The 17,251-nt window shown below is 40.9% G+C and overlaps 1 protein-coding gene across 1 annotated transcript in view; it reads right to left on the bottom strand.

The window, feature by feature from the left end:
* Nucleotides 1–14,447: 14,447 nt before the first annotated feature.
* Nucleotides 14,448–17,251, bottom strand: part of BLVRA (biliverdin reductase A) — a 60,455-nt gene continuing 57,651 nt past the window's right edge. Inside the window, exon 8 of the mRNA XM_045864942.3 lies at nt 14,448–14,811. Within this exon, the coding sequence (XP_045720898.2) occupies nt 14,553–14,811 (259 nt within the window). The 3' untranslated portion in view covers nt 14,448–14,552. The remainder of the gene's footprint in view (nt 14,812–17,251) is intronic.

Raw genomic sequence — 17,251 nt, 5'->3', positions numbered from 1 at the left:
GAAACTAGAATATACTTGGAGATAAATGAAAAGGAAAACAGAACATACCAAAACTTATGGGATGCAGCAGTTTTGCTGGCAAGGGGAACTTTATAGCCATAAGGCTTATATTAATAAATAAGAACTAACGATGAAATTATATGTTGGTTAATTGAATTTAAGTTAAAAAAATAAAATCTATGTAAAATAAATAAATAAGAAAGATTTCAAATTAATTACCACTTTATAATTTACTTTTAAGTTTTTTTTTTTCAAAGATTTTATTTATTTATTTGACAGAGAGAGAGCACAAGCAGGGTGAGTGGCAGGCAGAGGCAGAGGGAGAAGCAGGCTCCCCGCAGAGCAGGGGGAGCCCGATGCGGGACTCGATCCCAGGACCCTGGGATCATGACCTGAGCCGAAGGCAGTCGCTTAACCAACTGAGCCACCCAGGCACCCTTTTTTTTCTAAGTTTTAATTTAAATTGTAGATACTTAATATATACTGTAATATTGGTTTCAGGAGTAAAATTTAGTGATTCATCACTTATGTATAAAAACTAGTATTCATCACAAGTACCCTCCTTAATTCCCATAACCCATTTATTTTCTTCTACTTTTTAAAATTTAAATTCAATTTTCATATACTGTGTTATTATTTTCAGAGGTAGGATTTAGTTGCATATTGATGCTATAAACATTGGGGGTAGTTGAAAGATGCTTTTACACAGTATTGTTCCATTAAGTATATGGCATTTTCCTTTAGTTTCCACACATACATTAGAAAACACCTCTATCTTCATATGAGAAGGTGTTTGAAAACGCACCTATATCATGAGAGAACAGGTTAGTAGAAAGATCCTTCCTACACTGTTGTTTCACTGAGAATATAAAATTTTCCTTCTGTATCCACATAAACTTTTGAAAACCCATCTATTGTTATGAAAGAAGATGTTAGTTGAGAGATGCTTTGTAAATAATGTTCTTTCGTTGAGTTGATTATATGGAGTCCCACTTTCGAGCCCTGCATCAGGCTCCCTGCTCAGTCAGGAGTCTGCTTCTCCCTCTGCCCTTCACAAGGCTCGTGTTCTTGCTCTCTCAAATAAATAAAATCTTGGGGAAAAAAGAAAAGAAAGATGTTTTTTTACAAAGTGTTTCATTGAGTTAATTATATGGCATTTTTAATGTTTCCATACGTATATTAGAAATCACTTCTATCTTAAGGAAAGAAAATCTTAGTTGAAAGATAGTTTCTACACAGTGTTGCTTTACAGATGTAAGATTACGACATTTTCTTTATGTCTCCACACCTACTTTAGAAAACACTTCTATCTTCATGTAAGATGTCTGAAAACACATCTCTTCATGTAAAATGTCTGAAAACACATCACTTCATGTAAAGAGATATTAGTTGAAAGATCTTCTTCACAGTGTTGTTTCACTGAGTATATTGCATTTTCCTTATTTTCCATAAATACATTTGAAAACCCTTCTATCTTCATGAAGGAAGATGTTAGTTGAGAGATGCTTTGTACACAATGTTCTTTCATTGAGTTAATTATATGACATTTTTTTCTTTCCATACATACATTAGAAAACACTTCTATTTTTTAACTTAATAAGTAACTTTAATTTTTTATTTTTTATTTAAATTCAATTTAATTAACGTATACTGTATTATTAGTTTCAGAGGTAGAATTCAGTGACTCAACAGTCACATAGAACACCCAGTGCTTATTATTTCAAGTGCCCTCCTTAATGCCCATCACCCAACTACCCCATTTCCCCACCCACCTCCCCTCCAGCAACCCTGTTTGTTCCCTATAGTTAAGAGTCTCTACACTTTTCCTCCCTCTGTTTTCCTGTCATTTTATTTTTCATTCCCTTCCCCTATGTTCATGTTTGTTTCTTAAATTCCACATATGAGTGAAATCATACGGTACTTGTCTTTCTCTGACCGACTTAGTTCACTTAGGGTAATATCCTCTAGTACCATCCACGTCATTGCAAATGGCAAGATTTCATTTTTTCGATGGCTGCATAATATTCCACTATATACTTACATATAGATGGTATATATATGTATATAATATACTACATCTTTTTAAAATTTTTATTCCATTTTATTTAAATTCAATTAACATATAGCATTTACTTAGTTTCAGAGGTAGAGTTTAGTGATTCATCATTTGCATGTAACACCCAGTGCTCATTACATCAACTGCCCTCCTTAATGCCCATCACCCTGTTACCCTATCCCCGCCACCTCCCCTCCAGCAACCCTATTTGTTTTCTTTAGTTTAGAGTCTTTTATGGTTTGTTTCCCTCTCTGATTTCGTCTTATTTTATTTTTTCCCTCCCTTCCCTATGTTCCTGTTTTGTTTCTTAAATTCCACATGAGTGAAATCATATGACATTTGTCTTTCTCCAGTTGACTTATTTCACTTAGACTAATACCCTCTACTTCCATCCACATCATTGCAAATGGTAAGGTTTCATTTTTTTAATGGATGAGTAATAATCCATTATATATATATATATATCTCACATCTTCTTTATCTATTCATCTGGTTGTTTAAAAATTTTATTTATTTATGGGGTGCCCGGGTGGCTCAGTCGTTAAGCGGCTGCCTTCGGCTCAGGTCGTGGTCCCGGGGTCCTGGGATCGAGCCCCGCATCAGGCTCCAGTCTCCCTGCTTGGCGGAGAGCCTGCTTCTCCCTCTCCCTCTCTCTGCTGCTCTGCCTACTTGTGCTCTCTCTCTCTGTGTTAAACAAATAAATAAAAATCTTTAAAAAAAAATTTATTTATTTGACAGAGAGAGAGAGCACAGGCGGAGGAAGTGGCAGGCAGAGGGAGAGGGAGAAACAGGTTCCCTGCTGAGCAGGGACCCCCCCAACCAGGGCTTGATCCCAGAACTATGGGATCATGACCTGAGCCAAAGGCAGACACAACTGACTGAGCCACCCAGGTGCCCCTATTAATTCGTCTGTTGATGGACACCTTGGCTCTTTCCACAGTTTAGCTATTGTAGACATTGCTGCTATGAACAGTAGGGTGCAGATACCACTTCAAATCACTATGTTTGTATCCTTTGGGTAAATACCAGTAGTACAAGTGCTGGGTCATAGGGTAGCTCTATTTTTTTTATTATGTTATGTTAATCACTATACATCATTAGTTTTTAATGTAGTGTTCCATGATTCACTGTTTGCGTGTAACACCCAGTGCTCTATTCTTAACCTATTGAGGAACCTCCATACTGATTTCCAGAGTAGCTGTACCAGCTGGCAACAACAGTGTACGAGGGCTCCATTTTCTCCACAGCCTCACCAACATCTGTTGTTTCCTGGCTTGTTAATTTTAGCCATTCTGACTGGTGTGAACTGGTATCTCATTGTGGTTTTGATTTCTATTTCCCTGATGCGAGTGATGTTGAACATCTTTTCATGTGCCTGTTGGCCATTACTATGTCTTCCTTGAAGAAATGTCTGTTCATGTCTTCTGCCCATTTCTTCACTGGAGTTTTTGGTTTTTTTGGTGTTGAGTTTGGTAAGTTCTGTATAGATGCTGAATACTAACCCTTTATCTGATAAGACATTTGCAACTATCTTATCCCATTGCATATGCCGCCTTTTAGTTTTGTTGACCTTTTCCTTTGCTGTGCAAAAGATGTTTATCTTACTGAAGTCCAAATAGTTCATTTTTCCTTTTGTTTCTCTTCCTTTGGAGACATGTCTTGCAAGAAGTTGCAGCAGCCAGGGTCAAAGAGGTTGCTGCTTGTGTTCTTCTCGAGGAATTTGATGGATTCCTGTGACATATTTAGGTCTGTCATCCATCTTGAATTTATTTTTGTGTATGGTGTAAGAAAGTGGACCAGTTTCATTATTTTTTTATTATTTTAAAATTTAATTAGCCAACATATAGTATATACATAGTTTCAGATGTAGTGTTAATAATTTATTAGTTCTGTATAACACCTAGTGCTCATCACACAATGTACCCTCCTTAATGTCCATCACCCTGTTACTCCATCACCCCACCCACCTCACCTCCAGCAACCCTCAGTTTGTTCCCTGTAGTTAAGAATCTCTCATGGTTTTTCTCCCTCTCTGATGACTTCCCATTCAGTCCTCCCTCCCTTCCCCTATTGTCCTCTGAGCTGTTTCTTATATTCCACATATGAGTGAAACCATATGATAATTGTCTTTCTCTGATTGACTTATTGTGCTCAGCATAATACCCTCCAGTTCCAGCCATGTTGATATAAATAGTATTTGCCCTTTCTGATGGCTGAGTAATATTCCACTGTGTGTGTGTGTGTGTGTGTGTGTATCTTTATCCATTCATCTGTCAATAGACAGTTTAATTCTTCGGTATATAGCTGTCAAATTTTCCCAGCACCATTTATTGAAGAGACTGTTTTTTTTCCATTGGATATTCTTTCCTGCTTTGTCGAAGATTAATTGACCATAGCATTGAGGGTCCATTTCTGGATTCTTTATTCTGTTCTTTTCCTCTATGTGTCTGTTTTTGTGCCAGTACCATACTCTCCTGATGGTTATAGCTTGTAATATACATCAAAGTCTGAAATTCTGATGCCATCAGCTTTGGTTTTCTTTTTCAACATTCCTTTGGCTATTCAGGGTCTTTTCTGGTTCCATACAAATTTTAGGATTATTTGTTCCAGCTCTGTGAAAAAAGTTGATGGTATTTTTTTTATTATGTTATGTTAATCACCATACATTACATCATTAGTTTTTGATGTAGTGTTCCATGATTCATTGTTTGTGTATAACACCCAGTGCTCCATGCAGTACGTGCCCTCTTTGATATCCATCACCAGGCTGACCCATTCCCCCCACCCCCCTCCCCTCTAGAACCCTCAGTTTGTTTCTCAGAGTAAAAAGTTGATGGTATTTTGATAGGTATTGCATTGAATGTGTAGATTGTCTAGGTAGCATAAATATTTTAACAGTATTTGTTCTTCCAATCCATGAACATGGAATGTTTTTCCATTTCCTTGTGTCTTCCTCATTTTCTTTCATAAGTGTTCTATAGTTTCCAGAGTACAGATTCTTTACCTCTTTGTTTAGGTTTATTCCTAGGTATCTTTAAGTTTTTGGTGCAATTGTAAATGGAATTGATTCCTTAATTTCTCTTTCTTCAGTCACACTGTTAGTGTGTAGAAATGCAACAAATTTCTGTGCATTGATTTTATATCCTGCCACTTTGCTGAATTCCTGTATGAGTTCTAGCAATTTTGAGATGGAATGTTTAGGTTTTTTTTTTTTTTATTAACATATAATGTATTATTTGTTTCAGGGGTACAGGTCTGTGATTCATCAGTCTTACACAATTCACAGCACTCACCATAGTACATACCCTCCCCAATGTCCATCACCCAGCCACCCCATCCCTCCCACCCCCCTCCACTCCAGCAATCCTCAGTTTGTTTCCTGAGATTAAGAGTCTCGTATGGTTTGTCTGCCTCTCCGGTTTCGTCTTGTTTCATTGTTCCCTCCCTTCCCCTATGATCCTCTGTCTTGTTTCTCAAATTCCTCATATCAGTGAGATCATATGATACTTATCTTTCTCTGATTGACTTATTTCACTTAGCGTAATACCCTCTAGTTCTATCCATGTTGTTGCAAATGGCAAGATTTCATTTTTGATGGCTGCATAATATTCCAGTGTGTGTGTGTGTGTGTGTGTGTGTGTGTGTGTGTGTGTGTGGGTACACACCACATCTTTATCCATTCACCTGTCGATGGACATCTTGACTCTTTCCACAGTTTGGCTATTGTGGACATTGCTGCTATAAACATCGGGGTGCAGGTGCCCCTTCTGATCCCTACATTTGTATCTTTGGGGTAAATACCAAGTAGGGCAATTGCTAGATCATATGGTAGCTCTATTTTCAACTTTTTGAGGAACCTCCATACTGTTTTCCAGAGTGGCTGCACCAGCTTGCATTCCCACCAACAGTGTAGGAGGGTTCCCCTTTCTCCGCATCCCTGCCAACATCTGTCGTTTCCTGACTTGTTAATTTTAGCCATTCTGACTGGTGTGAGGTGGTATCTCATTGAGGTTTTGATTTGGATTTCCCTGATGCCGAGCGATGTTGAGCACTTTTTCATGTGTCTGTTGGCCACCTCTTGTTTGTTGGGAGGTTTTTGATTACTGCTTCCATTTCCTTGCTAGTTATGGGTCTGTTGAAGTTTTCCATTCCTGTTTCAGTTATGGTAGAATATGTTTCTAGGAATTTATGCATTTCTTCCAGATTGCCTAATTTCCTTGGTGTTGGTTGTGATCTCTCCTCTTTCATTCATGATTTGATTTGGGTCCTTTCATTCATGATTTTATTTAGGTCCTTTCTCTTTTCTTTTTGATAAGTCCAGCTAGAGATTTATGGATCTTATTAATTCTTTCAAAGAACCAGCTCCTAGTTTTGTTGATCTGTTCTACTGTTCTTTTGGTTTCTACTTCATTAATTTCTGCTTTAATCTTTATTATTTCTCTTCTCCTGCAAGATTGAGGCTTACTTGCTCTTCTTTCTGCAGCTCCTTTAGGTGTAAGGTCAGGTTATGTATTTGAGACGCCTCCTGGTTCTTGAGAAAGGCTTGTATTGCTATATACTTCATTGCATCCCAGTGGTTTTGAATTGTTGTGTTTCCATTTTCATTTGTTTCCGTGAATTTGTTTAATTCTTCCTTAATTTCCTGGTTGACCCATTCATTCTTTAGTAGGGTCTTCTTTAACCTCCAAGTGTTTGAGTTCCTTCGAAATTTCCTCTTGTGATTGAGTTCAAGTTTTAAAGTATTGTGATCTACAAATATGCAGGGAATAATCCAATCTTTTGGTACCAGTTGAGACCTGATTTTTGATCCAATATATGATCTATCCTGGAGAATGTTCCACGTGCACTCAAGAAGAATGCATATTCTGTTGCTTTAGGATGAAATGCTCTGAATATATCGGTGAAGTCCATCTGGTCCAGGGTGTTATTCAAAGCGCTTGTTTCCTTGTTCATCTTCTGCTTAGATGATCTGTCCATTGCTGTGTATGGATATTACACATGGATATCTTCTACTATTGTATTATTATCAGTGTGTTTAATTTTGTTATTAATTGGTGAATGGAATTGGCTGCTCCTAAGTTAGACATAAATATTTACAGTTCTTAGATCTTCTTGTCGGATAGACCCTTTAAGTATGATATAGTGTCCCTCTTCATCCCTTACTACAATCTTTGGTTTAAAATCTAATTTGTCTGATATGAGGATTGCTACCCCAGCTTTGAGGTCCATTAGTGTGTTAAATGGGTCTTCATCCCCTCACTTTCAATCTGGAGCTATCTTTAGGTCTAAAATGAGTCTCTTCTAGACAGCATATGGATGGGTCTTGCTTTTTATCCAATCTGAAACCCTGTGTCTTTTGATGGGAAGATTAAGCCCATTTACATTCAAAGTAACAATTGAAAGTAATGACTTTAGTGCCATTGTGTTGCCTGCAAAGTCCCTGTTTTTGTAGATTGTCTCTGTTTCTTTCTGGTCTATGTGACTCTTGGGCTCTCTCTTCACTTACAGGATTCCCCTTAGTATTTCTTGCAGGGCTTGGTGGTTCACATATGCTTTCAGTTTGTCTGTCCTGGAAGCTCTTTATCTCTGAATGGCAGCCTTGCTGGATAAAGTATTCTTGGCTGCATGTTCTTCTCATAGAATACCCTGAATATATCATGCCAGCCCTCTCTGGCTTGCCAGGTTTCTGTGGATAGGTCTGATGTTAGTCTGACATTCCTCCTTCTGTAGGTAAGGAACCTCCTGTCTTGAGCTTCTCAGTATTCTCTCTTTTTCTCTAAAATTTGCAAGCTTCACTATTATCTATTTGTCGGGTGTTGATCTATTTTTATTGATTTTGGGAGGGGTCTTCTCTGCCTCTTGGACAGGAATGTTTGTTTCCTTCCCCAGATTAGGGAAGTTCTCAGCTATGATTTGCTCAAATATACCTTCTAGCCCTCTCTCTCTCCACCCCCTCTAGAGTCCCGATAATTCTAACATTGTTTCATTTCAAGGCATCATTAAATTCCTGAAGCCTTTCTTCATGGGCTCTGAAGTTGTCTTTCTCTCTTTTCCTCAGCTTCCTTCCTTTCCATCAGCCTGTTCTCTAGATCACTTATTCTCTCTTCTACTTCATTTACACTAGCTGTTAGAGCATCCAATTTAGACTGCATCTCATTCATAGCATTTTTAAGTTCAGCCTGAGTAGATCTTACTTCCGCCCTTAGAGATTCTCTACTGTCATTTATGCTTTTTTCAAGCCCAGCTAGTAACATTGTAATTGCTATCCTGAATTCCATCTCTGACATCTTACTTATATCCATATCGATTAGCTCTATGGCAGAGAATATTGCCTCTGGTTCTTTCCTTTGTTGTGAATTCCTCCTTCTAGTCATTCTGCCCAGAGAATGATGGGTGAGCGAGTGAGCAGAGTCCAAAATATCAACCACAACCCAAGCAAAATACACCCTACACAAATCTGAAGCAGTTGGAAACCGCAAAAGAAAAGCACACAAAACCAAACCAAAACAAAACAAAAAACAAAATAAAAAGGGGTGGGCGAAGAGAGACTATAATCTCACAGGGTGGACAAAGCAAAGTGATCCACTTGTTCCTGATTGAATTTTGGTCTGTGTGTTAGAAGAGGCTACATCTGAAAATCGCAAAGAAAGCAAGACTTGTATATATATGTAATTGGATAGAGTGAAAAAAAGGACTAGAATGAAGCATAAATCTATAAAATGTAGACGTGAAAAAATGGAAGTTAAAAAACAACTTAAAAACACAAGTTGATAAAATAAGAATATAGTTGAAACGGGAAAAAGGTAAAAAAAAAAAAAGAAAAAAGAAATGGAAAATTTTAGACTGAAGGAAAATGAGTCATGAGGAAACACCTGGAGCTCAACATACTATTTTTCCCTGGCTCTGGAGTTTTGTAGTCTTGTGGGATCCCTAAGCTTGTCATTCACTTGTTCTTCCAGTCTGTATTCTGGAGGAGGGGCCTGCTCTGCTGCTTCTCAGGTGTTTTCTCCTGGGTGGAGTTGCCACACCCCCTGTCTGGGGGATGGGCTCAGTGTAACTGGTCCTCTGTGTGGCTTTTGTTCCCTGGCAGCTTTCCATGCCTCTTCAGAGGGTCAGAGCAAAAATGGCTGTGTCTGTGTCTCCGGCCCAGAGCCACAACATCGTGGTCCCCCTTCTTCAATAAACTTTCTGGGTCAAACAGTCTCCATTTCTGTGGGCACCAAACTCTGCAGACTCCCACGGTTCGCACCCACTGCAATCCTCCAGGGGAAGTCCCAGGGACCTGCGAGTGTCACTGTGCTTTGTGTCTTTGTGACCGCGAGTGGTTGTGGGCTCGCACTCGCATCATTCTCCGCTGCTCCCAGGTTACGGCTGGGTGCCGCCCTACTGTCATTTCCAGGGCCACTGCCACCCTGAGAGCTGTTGTCCAGTCTTGGGCACAGCCATTTTGTCCCTCTCACAGGATGGTAAATGGCCTGCACGTTCCAGTCCTTTTCAGGGTGCTCAGGCAAAGAGCGGTCTCCCTACTGGCCTGGCTCACGGTTTATGGTGACCTGAGCTGAGTGACCCCTCCTGGGCTGTCTGACCTTAGCCAGTTTCCCCACTCCACTGCTCAGGCACTCTACCGGTTTAGGCACCCCCATTTGTTCTGTGTCTCCTGGGATCCTGAGACCACCATGACCCACCTAGAATTCTGCCCTTTTCATCCCGAGCCCCTCTCAGAGAGGGATCTCTCTCACTGGAGCAGATTTCTAAGGGTTCCAAAATTGCAGTCCGGTGTTGATTGCTTTCCGGTAGCCAGCTTATGGAGGCTCCCTCCCCCCTTCATTTATCTTCCAATATCTCCCTGCAGATTTACTTGACTCTGCACCTCCTACCTTCCAAAAAGCAGTCATTTTTCTGCTTGTAGAGTTCCAGATTATTTTCTTGCAACTCAGGCTGAATCCGTGGGTGTTCATAATGGTTTGATATCCAGCTAAATTTGAGGGACCAGATGAATGAGGTCCCCTACTCTTCCACCAGATCTGTATTTTTTAATTACTAAACATATCTTTGTCACATTAAACAGCAGGGCTGATCATTGAGTTTGTTATTTGAAAATAACAGCAACTTTTCTGTGTGAGGTGGTTTATGCCAAAACATTTCTATTTGTTCCCAAGTATAATTTGCAATGATATCAGGTCTATAAGCAGCTGAAGAAACCAGAGAAATGTTACAAGACTTCAAAAGGAATTTAGGAAGTTAAGTTCATATCAATGTCTTGCATTTGACCAGTCATTTAAAGTTCAGAAACCCCTTCACAAACCTGTAGATCAGGACTTCAGTGCATTCTTTAGGAAGGCTTTCCTAACTTCTTGCCTAGAAAAACCCTCCCTAGTACACGATTTTAAAATCCACTTTTTAGCATTCTTCATAGCTGTGCTTTAACATTTATTATTTGAGTAACATTTTTCTTCCTTACTAGTCCACAAGCTCCAAGAGACTGATATGCACATGAATCACTATGCAATCCTCTTAAAATACAGATTCTGGTTCAGTAGGTCTAAGGTGGGCCTGAGAATTTACATTTCTAACAAGTTTCCAGGCCAAGGCAAAGCCAAGGATGCTGGTCAGCATATCATATTTTGAGTATCAAGGACTTAGTTGTCTTGGACCTCTTATTCCCCTCTTCCCATTAAATCCCTGTTAATTACTTTTGCGGAGAGATGTGTCTATGTTTTTTTTTCCTTTCAACCCATCAACCTAGGTCCCCAAGGCTTCCTCTTCTATTACAGCCCCCCTCCTATCCTCCTCCATCTCCAACATCAACACTATTAATAGACTGGCTTAGCAGGGACTTTCCCAAAAGAAGCCTCCTCTTGAGGAACTCTAGTGTCATTGACTAAAATGTTTTTTTTTCTTTTCTTTTTTTTCCACTTGATTCCTTCAGACCATAAGGAGGGAATTTACTGTTGGGATTTAAGGGACCAGCAAGGACAGCAAGGAATATCCCTTTTTCTCCTTTCCAATTCTGGGGACCAACTCAGCTATAAATGCAGGAGAAAGACGAAATTTTTTTAAAAATCAGTTTTATTATAATAAAGCTGATTGGGGAATGTGGCTGGGATCTATAGCCAAAAAGGTTTGCTACTCTGCCCTCTCTTAGAGTAACTCAACTTTCTTTCAAAGCCTCAGGCCACCCTACTGCAGTGGAACAGCCTACCCCTGTCACCTACCACATGGACAGAGAACTCAGGGGCACCTAGAGGGTGATTGGGCTTTGTTGCTTAGTCTCTTTTTCAGCTTTACCACTAAGGCAGGGTGCTCCTACCACAGAACTGGGTTAGGAGCAGAGAAGGATCAAGGGCACTACTGTTATTTTCCTCCTGGAAGACCCCCTAACACTTACATAGTGGGATAAAGTACAGGTACAGTACAAGACCTTCTAGCACTTACAAGTACAGTGGGATAAAGGGCTTTTTCTAGTTAGACAGAAAGCCAAGTTTGTTCTGAAATCTCAGACCTCAAATCCCCCCTTTCCCACTAAGCTTTCCAAGGAAGTCAAGATAGCCTTAAGGCAAGGGAGAAAGCAAAGGTCACCATCTTTCGGGTACTTTATACAAATGGCAATGGATGCTTGTGGCTTCTTTATTTCAGTGAAACCCTGGAAGAGAGTTAGGATTGGGGGGCTGCTGGCCTTCAGAGGAAGGAGTATTTGGGAAATGCTGCAGTGGGGTAGAGCCAAGAGGGCTCCAGCAGCCCCAAAGGAAAAGGAGGGCAGTTGTAAACAGCAGAGTAAGAAGGACCGCTTGCTGCTCCGTGACGTGGATGGAACTAAACAGTATTATGCTGAGCAAAATAAGCCAGGCAGAGAAAGACAACTACCATATTTCACTCATATGTGGAATGTAAGAAACAAAACAGATGAACATAGGGGAAGGGAAGGAAAAATAAAATAAGGTTAAAACAGAGAGGGAGGCAAACCATAGGAGACTTTTAAATACAGGGAACAAACTGAGGGTTGCTGGAGGGCAGGTGGGGGGGGATGGGGTAACTGGGTGCCGGGCATTAAGGAGGGCACTGGTTGTGATGAGCACTGGGTGTTGTATGCAACTGATGAATCACTAAATTCTACCCCTGAAACTATAATACAGTATGTTAACTAAAGTGAATTTATTTTAAGATTTTATTTATTTATTTGACAGAGAGAGACACAGCGAAAGAGGGAACACAAGCAGGGGGAGTGGGAGAGAGAGAAGCAGGCTTCCCGCGGAGCAGGGAGCCCGATGTGGGGCTCGATCCCAGGACCCTGGGATCATGACCTGAGCCGAAGGCAGATGCTCAACCGACTGAGCCACCCAGGCGCCCCTAAATTGAATATAAATAAATATTTTTTTAAAGAAAGGACTGCTGCTCCATCTCTCCAGGTTCTGTTTTCTCCTAGCTCCCCTTCCTTCTCCTTCTGCAACTCTTGCCAATTTGTAAAACTAATGGATGTTTTCATTTTTAATCTCATGAAACAAGCTTGAGATGAGTAGTCATCAGTTCATAACTACATATCCCGTGACAAAGACTATGACCAAACTTCAGTCAGGCTCCTCTGAACCCTCTTCTCAACTAGGCCTTGACCTTTGGATTTCCATGTCTGTCTTTGCATCGCCTAATTTAGTGAAAATCCTACTAAGTCCGTTCTGTAAGAATCCCTACCCTCAATATCTGACCAAATTCCTCATCCTGCACCCCTGGTATCTGATCATGCCGACCTGCCTTCAGCAAGAACCTCATCAAGGTGGTTTAGACAGAATCCCCCCACCCTTGACGTTTCCTCTTAGTAATTTTCCATCCCCTGACCCCCACCCTGCCCCTTGGCTATAAATCCCCCACTTGTCCCTGTTGTATTTGGAATTGGGCCTGGTTCTGTACTGAGGTCTGTTTTCCTCTATTGCAGGAATCTTGAATAAAACTGGCTTATACCACTTTAAGCTCTGGTTTTAATACCCATCTCCACCTCTAGTATCAAATATGGCCAATATTTTTGAAACAGTAGAGCGATCAGGCCCAATGGAAGATGCTATTGCACACACTTTAATCATATTTGATATTTGCCTCACGCTAGATGCTGTACAAAAACAGATAGAATATTTCCTGGCCTCAAGGGATATTTGATGTGAGTAACAAAACAAGAGAACCAATTGACCACTGTTTATTAAATTGTTTTACATGGCAAATAAAGGAAGAACCTTAAGGATTTTTGTTTTTTATATTTAAATTAATATATCTGCCTGCTTTACCTTGTGGTATATGGTGATAGAATAATGGAAATCGAGGTAGAAAACAGAGTGCTGACTTCAATGACTGCCTAGCTCCTGAACTGATTAAACCTCACAATGGGGTGGCAGTAGGCAAAAAGCAAGAGGGAGACATTTACAAAGGCAAGAAATCTAACACAGGCTTTGAAGAAAACGCAACAGGACCACCACTGAAAGGAAAAAGCAGGTCTGCGTCAAGGCCAGCACTCTCTCAACAGGAGCAGTGAGTCTAGATAAGTCAAGGGCTGCCAGTATGAACACATTTTTTGGGTCTCAACTGGATGCCTCCTCCTTGGTCTCCAGTACCATCTCCTCCTGGCAGCCTTCCGAGTGCTTTACCTAAACTGGAAACCTGACCACACCACTCCCCCTTTAAATAACACTCTTCAATGCCTCTGCACTGCCTAATAAATAAGACGCCAGCTCCTTCATCTGACTTCTAGGGATCCCACAATCGGATTTACCTCTCTGGGACTCCCTCCTCCAGACACAACACTCCAGGAACACTGTTCCAGGGTACTCACCAGGCTGCTTCTCACTGCCTTCACTTTGCTCAGGTCAGTCCTCTGCCAGAAAAGCCCTCCTCTGACTGTTACACAGCTAACCTAGTTATCAAGATCTGGTTTGTAGGCTTCTCCCCCAACCTTCCTCCAGGTGACCGGGGGTGTATCTCTTTTACTGGACCTATGACATTACAATGACTAGTTGGCGTGACTTGCTTCCTTTCGACACTGAGTTATCGAGGGCAGTGGCTACGTCCTATTCATTTTTAGAATCCCCAGCACCTACCATAGTCGCCCAGTGAACGTTTGCTGAGGGAAATAAATTTCCTTAAAGCAGGGAGGCTCCAATATAGTATTTTGCACGAGTGGGGTTTAAAGGCTGGTTCTGCTCTTTACTATCTGGGTGATTGAGACAAGATTTTCCAATGTACTAATGAAAACAAACCTGGTAATACCCATCTGATAGGGCTGTTGGGAAGAGTAAATGAAATCAGGCATATGAAGCATTTAGCTCAGTTCAACCAAGCGTAGTTCTCCCTACAACACCTGCCCCCAACTCCCAAATATCACTCCCAACACAGCTCGGGACAGTAAACAAAGCCTGTTTACCCAGGATATGTTTAATTGTAAGAATCGAGATAAAGGTCAACTCTTCATGAAAGGAAACTATAGTCCCATCTGAGAGGTGCCGCAGGCGTTCTTCTCTTACTTCTTTGAGGAGCAGTACTTCTGGATTTCTTCTGCGAGCCACAAGCAATGCAGGATGCGCTTCTGTTCAGCAGCTAGTTCCTTTTCAGAGAACTGGCCCAGGAGTTTCTGGACAAATATATTTTGATCTTTCAGAAAAATATTCTTATTGACTCCGACATTTGGCATATTCTCCAGAGACCCAGATTTAAAATGGAAGCTTAAATGTCGGTTCCGTTTTAGACCGGGCCCTTTCTCTTCAATCCATGTGAGCGGACTGCGAAGACAAAAATCATAAATGTCAGAGATTACAAGGGAGGGCAAGTGGATATTTGCTGGCACCCGAGAATCTGGTAACAGGCTTTCATTGTGCACCCATCTTCCCTGAAGCTGCTGCTCAATGGAGTGGCATCTGGACCTCCACCAGCCTCCCAAAGGCCTTGGGTGATTGTTCCCAACTTTACTGCCAAACAGTCCTTCATCGAATTTTGCCATCAGGCAAGGGAATTCATTCAGGGATTTTTGTGTGAACATCAGTTTGTTTGTTTTTTCCTTTTGTGACTGGCTTATCCGTAACTTTTTAAAAAGTTTTTAATTCCAGTTAGTTAATATACAGTATTAGATTAGTTTCTGGTGTACAATATAGTGATTCAACAATTCTATACAACACCCGGTGCTCATCACAACATCCTGCATCCCCATCACCTGTTTAACCCATCCCCCCAACCCCCTCCTCTTCTCTCTTTCTCTCATTTGTTTTTATTCTGAGTCTCACAGATAAAGAGAGCCAGATAAGGACCACAGGCAGTCCATGCACCACCTGAGATTTGTGTGCAAAACTGTTTTTTCCATGTGTATGTGCATTTTAATGGAAAGAAGTGCTTTCATCACATTCTCAAAGAAGTCTATGGTCCAACGCACATGCCAGAAAACACCAGTCTAACCCTGCTGATTAACAAAGCACCTGTTTCTGTTTCAAAATCTGCCTCCCTCCAACTTCCTGCTAAGGTCAGCACTCACAAAAATCTAAAATCCAAAGAGGACAGACTCCACTTCTCCAAAGTCCCTCCTTTCTCTAGGATTATCTTTTCTGTCTTTTTAGCCGGTCAGAGCCGTGGTATCTGCTTAGTGAAACACAGGGAAACCTCCTAGGTAGGCTCTGACCTAAAAAGTAAGAAGCTTCACTGAGTAACATGACAGAAAAAACATAAAATCTGCTTCTAAAAACACATTCTAAAAGCAATACGGCATTGAATTTAGGGATGTTCTAAATGAAAAAAAATTCCACAGGCCCTTCACCTAAATAAAAGAATCTTCAACTTGAGACAATCCTTTTGGATTTTTGCCTATTGGCATACAAATCAAAGTATGGGTAATTTTTGATTATGCTGCTTTTACTTATTTTTAAATATTTGTATGATCCTATAGTGTTGTTTTATTGTCTGCATACCATGCACAATTGATTATATAATTTTTTATTATTGCCAAATATTTAAGCCTCTTTCCAATTTTAAATTAATATGGGTACTCTGGATTCAACATTTTCACACATATATACTCGCATATATAGTTTTCCCCTCTTCTTCTTAGAACAAAGTTCTGGGAATGAGATGGCTTGTGGTTGGCCTCTGGCTACTTCTCTTTGCTTTCCCCTCCCTTTTCTTTTCCTAAAGGGATGAGTCAGGGTGAAGGACAAAGCAATTTTGTTGGACTATTGTGCTAACGGATAAAGTTTTCAGTGTGAATACGGAAGGTGTTAAATCTTGAGTACACTTAAAGTTCTCTAGCCTTTTCCTCCCCTGCCACCATTCCTCAAATTTCCTCTCTCCTTTTCCTTTGGGCTGCAATAGGTCAGGCCTGGGGTGGGCAGGTTAGACCAGTGTTGCTAAGGAAGAAGGGAAGCTACCTTTTGGGTTTTTCTGCCTGTAGACTGATGGTCCCTGATCAAGCTTAAGATTTAGGTGTGAGGTTACAGGAAAAGGACCCAAGCAGGTCCCTTAAGAATGTTTTGGGTGTTGGAGGGAGCTCAGGGCTGCCTTCCACCTGTGTAAAGGAATCCTCCCCTTTGGCTAACCTAGCTCACCAAGACCTACACTAGAGTGTGGAGGTGTATGTTTAAGAGGAAAAGATCTGAAGTACATAAAAGGGGAGCCAGGCCAATAGCCATATATGTACGGAGACATCAGAGGAAATGTTGATAGAATAACTTCCTTATTTTGTGGTCCTATCTGCTAAAAACCTGAGGAGACCCGGTTTCCTAACCTCCTAGTCATGTATTTAAGTGAGGATATTGAATGTTGGCACTGTACTGCCAAATGAATGGAGTAGGGCTGAGGATGGCCCTGGTCCACGCGAGTTCTGGGCTTGGACAACACTCAGCTCCAGACATCCCAAACAAAAACACAAGCTTTAAACTCACAGACAACTTCTCCACTCTCCCTCTCTGTGAGACCTTCATTTGCAAATATTTGCATTTGTCAACTTGGGCATGGACTACCTACAAAAAAGGCCTCTTACAGCTCACCTTCTCCAGGGAGGTGTTCAGCCACATCCACATCCCTAGTATCAGCACGTGTTTGCAAGCCTGGGGGAGGTGGTGATTTCTAACACTGCTCTCCCCAGGCCCTGAAGGATGAGCAGGCAGCGGACTGCATGGCTTCGACACTATTCCTAGCAGCTGGTTTCAACAGGAGAGCTGAAACTTTTAACTCTCCTAT

This window comes from Mirounga angustirostris, unplaced genomic scaffold (assembly GCF_029215605.1).
Source record: "Mirounga angustirostris isolate CCGP_5_RB_7025 unplaced genomic scaffold, mMirAng1.0.hap1 SCAF_12, whole genome shotgun sequence".
Lineage (NCBI taxonomy): Eukaryota > Metazoa > Chordata > Mammalia > Carnivora > Phocidae > Mirounga > Mirounga angustirostris.
This window is presented reverse-complemented; position numbering and strand designations above follow the sequence as displayed.